We start from the raw sequence: 13,379 nt of genomic DNA on the forward strand, positions 1-13,379 counted from the left end.
GGTTCTAGCTATGGCAATTCTAGATTTGGAGGTTAGAAATCTTTTGCTGTGGTAGAGGGTTCCTAGCTTTCTGTGGACTTTGGAGACAGTTAGGAATATATGTTTATTGTAAGACCAAGTAGTTTGGCCTTTGGTACTGGGGTGATAAGGGTGTTGTTGGCGGAGCATATGGAGAAGGTTAAATCATTAGTCTTTGTTGGGTGGAACTGCATGAGTTGTGTTTTTTGGGGTTTAAATATTAGTTGAGATTTGTTTAGCCAACTTTTTCTCTCTGTGAAGGAATCTTGGGCTTTTTGTTGGAGAAGTTTGATATTGGATGCATAGCACATCAGGTTGTGTCATCAGCGTATTGGATTAAGTCAGCTTTTGTGATAGCTAGGTGGAATTGGAGAGGGCCGAGAATGGAACCTTGAGGTATGCCGAGTCGTGACAGGGAGTGGGGGGAATAGTGAGTCTAGCCATTTGACAGACATTTCAAAATGGCTATACTTTGACTGCACTTCACGAAGTAGTTACACTTTGCACACAAATACCTCTGAAATACACACACAGTAATAAGCACACACCGTAAGCACTTTTACACACTTTGAGATACTCTGAATAACTTTAGTTACGCCCTTGATACAATACGAAACCATAGTTACACCAAAATACAGCACTTTGCCAAAAACATGCAGTTTCCTTGCTTTATTTACACTTAATGTACCCTTTTTGACCTTATTATATTAGTTTTGCTTGTTTAATCTTTTTTCATGCCCATTTTACTTTTCTTGTGCTCGTTTTACTCTAATATGCCCGTTTTGCCTTTAAACATGCTCATTTTACTTTTCTGTTAATCGTTTCATCAAACACCTTTACTTTAAACATTTCCCTTAGTTAATAAGCTTTTTATGCCTCCCGATTGTTTGATACGTTTTGTGCCCTTGTAATGCCTACTTTGTCCTTTTTATCAAATAAGTAGTTTGTGCATATTCTCATTACCTTTGCTTCTTTTCGGGCTCTTTTCGTGCTTGTTTCTCTTAGTTTACCTTCACTGTCATCTATGCACCTCATGGCTGTGATCATTATTCTGTGAGATCGCACTTCTGACACCATGTCGCTCTCATACTTCAGCCACAATAGAAGAGTCTTTGTGGGTTCTGTTCAAGCGTCTTTATTTTATACGTCAAGCAGAGCGCCTCTTTGGCCCTCTTCAAAAGGAATCTTGACGATTTGATGGGAGATAGAAAATTCACCCCAGAGATCACGTCAGTCGCCCTGCTAGACAAGGGTCCAGGGAATTAAATATTGTGGGAAGAAATAGCCAGGGAATTGCTATGACCAGGCTTGTATACGCCCTAGGGCAGATAGCCTAGTACCAACCTATGAACCTATACAAACACATCACGTCAGAAGCTTACTGACTAACTCAAGTAACTTACCTACAAACTAACTGTGGCAATCATACATGCTTACTTCCCTGGCTGCACTCTCAAAATAGCACAAGGAATGTCACGTGCCCGACATTTACACGTGCACCCTCAGTCTTTGACATGCTTCTTACAGACACGGCACATTTACTCTGATCTACAACTGGGGGATTACAAGTGATGTATAATGTCTGCAACTTGGATTATATCAATTTGGTTTGTGACATATAATGCTTGCAGCTGGGATTATGTCAGAATGGTTTGTTTTCATTTATATAAAATGTATGACTGCCTTTGTCATGGGTAATAATTTATTAAAGATGCTTCCTGTTTAAAAAAAAAAAAAGACAGGTAGTGAGATCTTCAGAAAAAGGTTGGGAGCAAATTACATTAAAAATAGAAATAGTGGGAACAATACATGCTGAAAAATGTTTTGGAGGAAGAATGAAGTTTAAGAGAAGGCAGAAATTGAAGAAATTATGTAATGTTGCTTTGATTACATGATACAAAACAATATATGTAATATATAACATTTGTAAATGTGAACTTAATACGGTGTTTAATTGCTTTTGTATAAGTGTAAGTTTGCCTGTGTCACAAGTGATAACTGAATAATTTATGTATTTATTTATTTGCAGTTAGTTTTCCAGGATAGTCCATTGAGCTACAAGGAGCCCAGTTTCAATGGAGTCCTGGGGAAAAAACCTCCACAGAAATACAAATACATAGTACAGAAAGTGCACAAATTCATAATATACATTTCAATTAAATGTCAGATACATATTTTGCATAGTACAAACCCATATTGCACAATTCAAATAGATGTTAACATAATACAGAAATAAAAAAAGATTTTGATTAGGAAAATTACATCAGGTTAATTCACTAAGTTGTATTTTTTTTTTTTTTTTTTTTTTTTTAGGGAATTACAATGAGGTAATTTTTTAGTCATTAGTCGAATATGTCCCACGGGATGTAAAACTTTAGGAGGTGGTGACAGGCAGTTTGGAAAGTTAGGAAGAAAGTGTGGTAGAATTGGGGTGGATGAGAGCAAGAGCATTTCCATTGTGAAGTAAGGTGCGCATGCAGTGAGGTTTTAAACAAGGAGAGACGGCTGGTCCAGGAATCTCTGTGCATGTAGATATAAGGCTATGTAGGATAAATAGGAATAAAGGAATAATGGTGTTTAAAAAAAAAAGCTCACAATGCATACTTGGACCTACTGGAGTCACTTGCCAGTCAACCTAACACCCCATTTCATGGGAGAATGTATCCCTAATACAGGGAGGAAACCCTACACAGCCTCATATCTACAGGCACAGAGATTCCTGGACTTCGTAAATAAAAATATCCCTGACCAAATAGTGAATATGCCTACTAGACTCTCCAACGTACTGGACCTCATGCTTTCAAATATAGGAGAATGCTGCAACCCCCTCGTCTTCTCTTGTAAGCTCTCACCATAAAGCGGTCACCTTTGAAATCAAAATCAGCGCTGTAACCCCATTAAAACTAGTAAAATTCAGAACTATTTCAAAGCAAACTACCTTTTATTAAGTGATGGTTTGTGAAAATTCAATGTCCCTCCAAACCCTGAGAACACAGCAGCCTATGCTGAACTGCTCACACTCTCTGTACAACCATGTTAATGGGTGCACAGAGGCTGCTGTACCTTACAATATGCAAGCCCAGGACTAGCCCCAGAAACAAACCGTCTTGGTGGCATCCCAAATTAAATAGGATATACAACAAAAGGAAAAAAACTATGGGACAATCAAGAAGGGTACTTCCCATATAGAAAAAAAACTCTCTCATTAAACTAAATAGGCAACTAAGAGGGCTAATTAGGTCAAGTAAAACCAACTTAGGATCACAGAAAAATGCCATTACAAGCCAGAGCAAGAATTTAGCCCATGTTCAGACACGTCATCACCTGTCAGGAGGTTAGATAGCCTCCCAGGTGAAAGATAACTAACTAGAAGTTCTTCTACAGCTATGTCAGAAACCTCAAGGGCAACATACAGCAATGTGCTGAACTGCTGGTCAATAGTGCCACATTCACTGAGCCTGGTGATATAGCAAACCTGGTAGCAGACAAATTCAGTTCCCACTCTCACCCCAACCATCCCATCCAAAAATAACCTCAAATATAGCCCCACCAAATATATCTAAGGAGTATGTACTAGCTGCACTCACTAAATCCCAGAACACGGCCTCAATGCACCCTGATAACGTCCCAGGATGTCTCCTGAATAGTGTAAAATACTATTTAGCTATGGTCTTAAAACAGGCATTTTGCCATGTAAATGGAGGACTCTGATGGTCATCCCCCCTTTATAAGGGTGGACCTTCAACAGATCCTGGAAACCATAGACTCATTAGTCTGACTAGTCTTACTTGCAAAGCCATGGAAAGAATTATCATGGAAATTAACGTGGACAAAGGAGAAATCCAGACACTGGATCCATCCCAGTTTGGCTCTGTCAAAGAAAGGTCATGCTTACTGAATCTGGTGGACTTCTTTGAAAAGGTCACTAATGCAATGGAAAATGGTTCACACTGCCTACCTAAATCTGGCTAAAACATTTGATACAATGCCCCAATTTGGCACTATCAACAACTAGGTATAAACCCATATATAACATGCTGAATAGCTAGCTGGATCACTGATAGGACCCAAGAGGTTAGACTCTTGGCCACCTCACAAAGAGGCTGGTCACTAGTGGAGTCCCCCAGGGCTGTGTGCTGGGCCTACTCCTCTTTGACATCTACTTTTCAAATGTCAAAGTTAAGATGACTGCAAACTGGGAGCATTCACTGAATTCCCCCCAAGATGAGAACAGCCTTCAGGAAAGGTCTAATACAAATGCTTGGTGCCCAAGCCATGGCTCAAAATTCAATACCAAGAAATGCATAATAGTACCTTTTGGGAAGTCTGTTACCCCTTGTAACTACATCAATAAAACACCCTTAAAAGTTGATTCATCAGTCAAGGATCTGGGAACTCCTGTAGATTGTAACCTAGCCTTCGACCATCATGTGTCCAAGAAAATCCTTCTGTGTTGCTGGCATCTTGGTTTGGACAGATCATAACACTGTACTCATCCCTCATCAAACCCATCATAGAGTTGTTATCCCCACCTATATATGTACTTGACCAGACACATGCAGCAAAGGATCCCCACAAAAAGTACACAAGGAGTAAAACACAATGTCCTACACTGATCACCTTGAACCCCCTTGTCTCTTTACTTGGTATCATACAGACTGCTGTGAAGTTATCTGTGCCTGGTATACAAGGTATCCCCTGGAACATGTTTTAAAGAACCTTTTGCACATCTGCAAAACAAAACATCAGAACTGTTAGATTAAACAACCTAAACTTTGCTTGCAACATAAATAGGACAAAAGTTGGAGAGACAGATATGTTTCTCAGAGAAATCCCATTCTCTAGAACAGGCTCCCCATACACGTGAAGCAGAGTTCCTCCCTATCCCTATTTAAGGGCAACAAGGACCAATGGATGGGTAATAGGAAATTCAGTCCCGGTCTGGGTCCCATGTCTCTGAAGGACACAGGCAGTCCATAAATCACCTGGATATAAATCAAATTTGTGGGTCACATTTAGGTTGCACAGCTAGTCTTGTATGGGCCCTAGTGGTCATTAGCTTAGTATGTACCTAAGAACCCAAAGAAAAAGAAGTTATGTACCCACCATAACGTTTCATCTGTGTTGTTGCCCCTCATTTGCTCTTCAACCTATGGGTTTCAGATCCGAGCATCAGATCCGACTCAGCTGCATACCAAAGCTCCAGGCTCTGACATCAGAGCTCCTTCCCTACCCATGATGATGCGCCTCTCCTCCAAATTCCTCAGATTGAGTTTGCTGCACCTTATTATATCACATAATCTTATCATCAAGTAATTAGAAAGAAAATACTTAGAAAAAATGGGAAAAGTCATGCAGGAATACTTCAGGAGCTCAAAACAGTACAGAAGTATCTATCCAAGAATTTTCGTTAGGTCCTTCAAAAGGCAGGGGGGATGGAGGGAGGGAAGGTTGAAGAGCAAATGAGAGGTGGCAACACAGAAGGAACTTTATGGTGAGTACATAACTTCTTTAACTGATGATGGTGCCTTCATATCCTGTTCAACTTACGGGACAGAGTACCCAGCTACAGAAGGAACTTGGGTGGCCCTCAAGGAAGGATATTCCAGAGCAATGCCCTGTTCCTGGAAATAATGTCTCATTTGTAATGAGAAATAAACATATGTTGATTTGACCAAGTAGCAGCTGCACAAATTTCATCAATGGGAAATTTCGACCAGAAGGCTGAAGAGATGGAAACAGATTTAATTGAATGGGCCTTAATGTGACAAGGTAAGGGGGTGCCCTTTGTGGAATACTCAAGTTTAATGCAACCAGTAATTCAATGAACCAAGGTAACCTTGGAAACTGGTCTTGGAAAAAACTATAAGTTGGTCAGATTTCCTAAATGTTTTGGTTCTATGCAAACAGAAGCAGAGTTGTCTATGTACATCCAACATATGAAGCAGATACTCTCCCTTGTTTTGAAAATTAGGGAGGAATACAGGCAGACTGATATAACTTGGTTTATGTTAGCCTCAGAAGCAACCCTGAGCAAAAAGGAAGGGTTAAGTGCACAAAGTAACTCCGTCCTTGGGGGAAAAAAATCAAATATGGAGGCTTGCATGACAAAGCCTGTATTTCAGATATTCTCTTGAATGAAGTAATAGCCACCAAGAAGATGGTTTTCCAGGTCAGAAACTTTAAATCTACCTTTGCTGAAGGTTCAAAGGGGGGGGGGCAAGATTAAAGCCTGTAAAACCAGGGTGAGAGCCCAGGGGAGCGCAGGTTTCTTAACAGGCGGGCAAAGGAAAAAGGTACCTTTTAAGAAGGCCTTGCACAATTTGGACGACGTTAGAGAGAGAATTTTCCCCCATTTGAAAATTGGAAATGGCTGCCAGTTGCACTTTCACCGTTGAAAAACTAGACCCATTATGAAAAATATATGCCAGGAAGTCCAACACAGCAGGAACCATGGCTGTAAAAGCATCTGGACTGTTCTAATGAGTCTAAATGGAGAATCTCTTCCATTTGCTACTGTATAACTTCCTCATGGATGGTGTGTGCGCCACAATCAAAATTGTTCTTACTAGGGAAGAAAGCCCAGGAGTTCTAGCAATCATTGGAAGTGGAGCAACCAAGCAGTTAGTTTCAGGTTCATAAGATCCAGATGGGAGTGCCCCAGGAGATAGGATAACAGATCTGAATAGGTGTCCAGAGCCCCAAGGTGGACAAACTAGGTGAGACCAAAGGAAGGGGAGCCAGACTTGTTGGGGCCTAAAGGGGGCAATGTGGATCACTTGGCACTTCAACCTCTGAGCTTTTTACAGAAATTTGGGAATGAGTGGAAGAGGGGGGATAGGCATAGACCAGACCGAGGGGCCAAGCATGGACTAAAGCATCTCTCTGACTGTCCCCATGGAGGGATCAGGGCAAAAAACTCACTGCACTTAGTGTTGGAGGGAGTCACGAAAAGAATGCACCGAGGTTGACTCCCATCTCTGGAAGATCATATTTGCCACTGAAGGATTCAGAGACCACTAGTGAGGCATCAGAATGGTCCTGCTGAGCCTGTCCGCCAGGATGTTCAAATTCCCCAGAATGTACATCTCTATGAGAGAGCGGTTGGAAGAAATCGCCCACTGCCACAACTTTATGGCCTCTCGACACAAGGGGTAAGACCTGGTTCCTCCTTGCTTGTTGATGTGCCAGACACTGACATGTCTGTCTGAATACCAATAGTTCCCGCTAGAAAAGAATGAAGGCTTGCAACACAAGAAGCACCGCTGTTATCTCCTGGACATTTACATGCAAACTGGTCTCTAAGGGGGACCACATGCCTTGGACCATTTGTCCCAGATGATGCCCCCCCACCCGATTTGGGATGCGTCTGTGGTCACAGTGGCTATGGGAGGGGGAAGGATGAATATGTAGCCCTGGAGAAGATCCTCAGATTGGATCCACCAAAGGAGAGACTGTATGCTCATGAAATCCTGACTGGGCAATTTAATGGGCAGAGCAGGACAGACCATTGTACTGCTAGGGTCCACTGAAGTATTCTCATGTGAAGGACAGCTAACACTACCAGGGTGATTGTGGCTGCCATGGACCCCAAAGCCCTTAGGGACAAGACTTGCTTGGGGGGGGGTATCCATTATGTTTGACATGAGCCGGAGCCGTCAAAGGGGAAATCCTGTCCGGAGGTGGTAGAGCTAGTGAACGAATTATGTCCAGACGGGCTTCAACAAAGTCTATGACACGGACTGGGTGAAGATGAGACTTTTTCAGGTTGTTAGAAGTGCCCACGGTTGAGGCTAGATGGAAGACTTCTCTGGCTTCTAGAAGTCTATGCCTGGTAGGAGCAGTTTGGAGCGAATAGTCTAGGTATGGAAACACTTGAATCCTTGCAGTCACAGGTGAGCTGCCACGACTGCCATGCATTTGTTGAACATCCTGGGGGCTGTGGTGAGACCAAAGGGCAGTACTTCGAACTGATGATTGGCTCCTAGCCTGAAGCGGAGGAACCTTCTAGAGCGCTTGTTTTCCTGATGTGACAGCATGTGTCCTGAAGGTCTATAGAGTACATCAACTCAGCCTTATGCAGGAAGGGCAGAAATGACTGTATCATGACCATTCAAAACTTTGAGTTGGCTACCGATTTGTTTAGAGTGGTGAGATCCAGAATAGGCCTGAGGTCCCCCCTCTTTTTGGGCACTGAAAAGAATCTGGAGTAGATGCAGGAGCCGATCTGGTCTGGGGGAGACACTTTGGAAGACTCTTTTTGACAGCAGCTTCCCAGGCTGTTGGGTGTAGAGATAAATGTCCCTCGACTACCTCCAGAGACGAGCAGTTTGGCAACCCCTCTGGACCACTGATTGGGTCTGTCAGAAAAAAAAGAATCTTGAGACCCCTAATTCATCGAACCCCCTCTGCCATAAGGGTGGCATTTGTCATTTTAACCATTTACCCCCTCTGCCTCTAGGAGAAAGGGTCCCCTGTAAATCTTTAAAAGGACCTTGAGATTTTTGGAACCACAACTTCTTACCTCCACGCTGGTTCCTGAAAAAGGTCTGCTGTGGGGTAGAGAAGCAGATCCTAACAGCAGACAAGGTTTTTCCATCCTTTTCACTTTGGAAGAGAGTGTCTTTAACTGTTGGACGTGAAAGAGTCGATCCATCAAAAGGGGTATTGATGAAGAATGCCTTGTAGTGTTCCAAAAAAATCACAAATCTGCATCCAGGCATGGCATCTGGTGGCAATGCCTGATCCGGCCACCCGTGAGGCACCTTCTGCAGAGCGAGATCAACCTCATGGACTTGTTAGAAATAGAATGAAGGGTGGCCATTCTGGAGGAAAAGGTCTTCTGTTCCTCTGCAGACATGGACCCTGGGACAGAACTAGACAGCTCCTTAACTAAGTCCCAGTGTAGCCTGGTTACATGTGCCAAGTAGTTCAACGCTCACAATGCGAAGGTCATTGAAGCATAAACTCACTTTCCGAACCTGTCCAAAGCCCTAGACTCCCTGTTAGGGGGATGAACAGTGGAGCTCTACTGGGCCAGCTCCTTTCTGGTGGCAGCTGCAACAACCATCGCATTGACAGGAATAACCTTAGTCCAGTGGGGGTGATCAGAAGGAGCATGAAGAATCTTATTGGGCTGCTTGGGGATTGGTTCCACTGCATCCGGTTCCTTCCATGCAGTGCACAACACAAGGTCAATAAGGGGGTCCCTGCTGGGGGGGGGGATACCCAGGAAGTAGACTGGCCTGACCCAAAAGCTTCCAGAAACACAGATTCCTCTGGGTTAGGGCTTTTGGAAGACCATCCACCCTTTTGGCGAAAGATTTTCATGATGTCTCTGAAGGAGACATCCTCGGGTGGTGATCTGGGAAACCCTTCCCCTTCATTGAGATCGGCGTCCTCTGTAAGGAATTCCAAACAGGAATTCAAGTGCTTCCTTTTGCAATGGTGCTTCCAAGGGACCTCTTCAGTGGGGTGCTTCAGGAAGGTACTGGAAAACTCTAGGGGTTCCAAAAGGGAAGTAGAATGGAAGTCCCATTTCAGCAGGCTGTCCCACAGAAGGCAAAGTAGATGTCGCAGGCACAAAAGCTGCTGGGGGGGGGGGGCAAGCTCTGAAGCTGGTGGAGTCAAGGCTCTCTCCACCACCTCGAATGCTGAAGAAGATCGAGACACAGTAGGCACCCCCACCAGACCCGAAGCTGTCAAGGGGGAAGCTCCATGAATCTCAACTGCCCCCAAGTCAGAGTGAGGAATTGGAGCACAGCTATCAAACACCGAAGTCCAGAGCGGAACAGACAGCTCAGAAAGCTTCATAGCTGACATCAACCCCTTGAAACAGATGGCAAAGCTACAGCTCCAAGAATCACTCTGCTCCAAAACAGAGCCGGGCGAGTCAGGGATACCAATGGAGTCGAGGTAACCGTACCTGTCAGCTCTGATGTCTCGATTCCAGGAATGCTCAGACCCAATAACTCTGAAACCTGAAGTCAGACTGGAGAAGGAGAGATTAGGTGTAAGGGTCGGAATATTGCTTGTGGAGCCAGGAGGGGATGGAGCAGGCAAGATTCCCAGCTGGATTTGTGCCTTGGGAAATTTAACCATCATGCTGTCCACCTCGGCTTCAGAAATGCTTCAGGAAGACCTAACGAAAGAAGCAACTGAAGCAGGATTGGATCTGTGCCTGGGCTGTTTGTAGGGGAGGGGACTTGGGTCTAGCTGTCACCGGCTCGGGAAGAAGCTTTGGCTCCACCGCAAAGGGGAGGTCTGGATGATTACAGGAGTCAAAATGGTTGGCTCCAAAGGTCTGGAAGTTTTGGTGGAAGTTCCCCCGAGTGACGGGATCTACTGGGGGATCTCTTCTGCTCCTTATGTTTTTAGAGTTGAGCCCCTGAAGTGGATGGAGTGGCTGAAGATTAAGAGCTATGTAGAAGGCCTTTCAATATCAGCTTGTTGCACATTATCAATGAGTACCTGTTGATTAAAGCCGGCACAAATGTAACAAGCCGAGTCCAGGTGAGCTGCACTGAGACACACCATACATTCGGAGTGTGCATCAAAAAGTGGGATTTTGTGCCCACAAGTGCTACACTTCTCACAGCTCACGGGTCTTGAATCAGACATGCTGAAGGAGAAAAAGGAAACCCACGGTGTACACACACAAACACACACACAACAAAGTTAAATCCAACAACAGAACCTTAGATAATGCTAAAGGAAAAAGTTTTTTTTAATAAATATACATATATATATATATATATATATATATATATATATATATAAAACAGTTATAAGCAGCTTAGAAAAAGGGGTAGGGAAGGGAAAGCACGAGACAAAAACTCTATGCAAAAATACCACTAAGTGGAAGAAAGAGAAGATGATGGTGATAGGGAAAAGCAATTTCTTTAAAATTATATAAAGATTGATAAAAACGATGCACTGATTCACTGAAAATAACCCTGGATAGCTCAGCGTGCACGATACCAGATGCTAAGCGAAGTGCCACAAACGAGATCTGAAGGATTTGTAGGATATGAGCATCATGGGTAGTGAAGGCACTCAGATGTCGGAGCCTGGAACTTTCGGACCCTGTAATCAGAACTGAAACCTATAGGTTGAAGAGCAAATGAATGTAACATCAGATCCTCTTTTTTCTTTCTCTAGTCGCTTTTGTCAGACTCAGGCTTTCCTTGCCTTGGTCCTTCAAAGCTACCTGGCCAAGTACTTTTTATTTTCTTTGTATTCCCATCTGTCCACATCTCCATCTGCCTGCAACTTCTTATGGTTCCACTCCATTTTGCATACTGTTATCCTGATTCTTTCCCTGCAGCAGAAGTGCCATTTTTTTCCTTCTTCTGATCTTTCTTCACAGTCACATTTTACCTTTACTGACTTACACGGGAAATTTTTCTCAACTCTTTTCCACAGAATACTCATCTCTTCTGTTGACTTACATTCTTACATACTACTAACCACTCTCTTCCCCAGTTTTCCAATACACCACTATCCTCTATATATGGACACCCCACCACCTGCATTTTGGCATCTGGTATACACAGGGAAGCACATTAGCACAGTTACTGCTCACTGCTGGTTCTTTTCACCACTACTTAACCCTCATCTGCTTAATTACATAAAGTACAGACTCACCTGTGAAACTTGTGGCCTAGTAGCCTTTAAGTGTCCAACTCCTGCAGATATGGATGCATGCTTAAAGAAGAAATTAAGATGACCTCTCAAGGAAGCTGTTGACTTCCAAATGTAAAGGGAAGCTTATCCCATAATCTTGAAAGGCATTGTATTATTCACTTGTCATCTTTTTCTATTACTCATTATTTATTTTTAGTATTAGGTTGCTAATCTGCTAACTCCATCAGTAGTAAATTCCAGGCATAGACTTTTTAAATAGAACCAGATCAGATACAACCTCTTAGTAACTTCTATGGAACAAAATACAATGGCACTTTCCAAAGCTTTTCTCAACAGTTCATTTTCTAACCCTGTGATTTTTTTTTCCCTGAAAACTGACAAATTTTACTCATCAATTTCATAAGCTGTTAAGTGGGCCAGTAGACAAACCCTTTTTAATCACAACCTAGGACCACGCAGGCTAAGATACAATGAGTAGCAACCAAAAGAAAACATGCATTAACACAATAGAAGAAAATGACAAAACTTAAGCATGGCAAACAATTCAAATTCTCCATGGGAAGTATAGAAAGATTAATTCTACAGTAGACGGCGATATAATGCTAAGTTAAACCACTGTCACAGAAGCAACTGCAGTAGGACTATTTACATAAAAGCTCCACTAGACAGTTCTGGAAGTTCCACAAAACTAAAGGAGGTTCACACACACAGACACACACACACAGGCACACACACACACCATAAAATGGATCAAAAACAAGTTACCTGAAAATCCTTTACTTGCCCTCTCAGCGTTTTCAATGCTGGTTCGACAGTGGAACAGCACTCTGTCTTTATTTTGTGCTGATGATCTTTCCACATAATATTAATACTGCAATTAAAAGGCTACAAAAGCAGGACTGCATGCATCCCTAAATTACTCCAACAACTCACTTTTATCAGTTTTCATATTCCTAAAATGTGCAGTAGCACACAGCGCAAGTTATGCTTTACAAGCTACATCAAAAGCAAACTACTAGTGGTACAGCTTTAAAGCAAACCATGTCAAAGAAAACTGAGGCTGTATACAAGCGAAAAATCCAAAGTAACAAAAAACAGAGTGTTTGAAACCCAGTCATAGATGTAAACAGTAGCATACTCAAGTGAATCATCAGTAAACAAAAAACTTACTGTCTTGCTGGGAAGCATTCTATTTGTTGAGGCTAAACTACATCTTGTCTAAATATAGCACAGAAAGAACAGTTCTTACCTGAGTGAGTTTATCCAATTCTCCAAGCCATGCCCCAAACATTTTGTCCAAATCCTGGTCCTCTTTGTCACTGTCCTCTTCAGCGGCATGGTCAATTTCCTCATCTGATAGCTGCTCCATCTAAGAAAAAGGATAAAGAAGATTTATGGAAACATACAGATTTTTACAAAGAGAAGGATTATCAACATCTAGAAAGAGACCAATGTTATGTGAGCAAGAAAGCAAGCAATGCTAAGTGGAGATCATGAACATACCTGAGGAGGCACAAGTCAAAGGGGGTGTGGATGAGAAACCAAGTTACAAACAATGAGACCACAATGCATATTTCCACTGCTGATGCAAGTAGGCATCATAAAGTGTCAAATTTGTTAGGCGGAAGGACAGGATTTTAGTTCCACATTCCTTCTCCTTAGGTACAAGAATGGTCAAGAATGCCTACTCATGCGCTTACACACAACGACAGAGG

General features: G+C 42.7%; 1 protein-coding gene across 3 annotated transcripts in view; it reads right to left on the bottom strand.

Annotated features, from left to right (window-relative positions):
- Positions 1 to 13,379, bottom strand: part of RAPH1 (Ras association (RalGDS/AF-6) and pleckstrin homology domains 1) — a 2,904,638-nt gene that overhangs the window by 1,715,227 nt on the left and 1,176,032 nt on the right. For all 3 annotated transcript variants that reach the window (XM_044060647.1, XM_044060646.1, XM_044060645.1), the window contains exon 3: positions 12,914 to 13,033. In XM_044060647.1, coding sequence (XP_043916582.1) covers positions 12,914 to 13,033 — 120 coding nt within the window. The remainder of the gene's footprint in view (positions 1 to 12,913; positions 13,034 to 13,379) is intronic.

This window comes from Protopterus annectens, chromosome 2.part0 (assembly GCF_019279795.1).
Source record: "Protopterus annectens isolate FY-2018-M chromosome 2.part0, PAN1.0, whole genome shotgun sequence".
Classification (NCBI taxonomy): Eukaryota; Metazoa; Chordata; order Ceratodontiformes; family Protopteridae; genus Protopterus; species Protopterus annectens.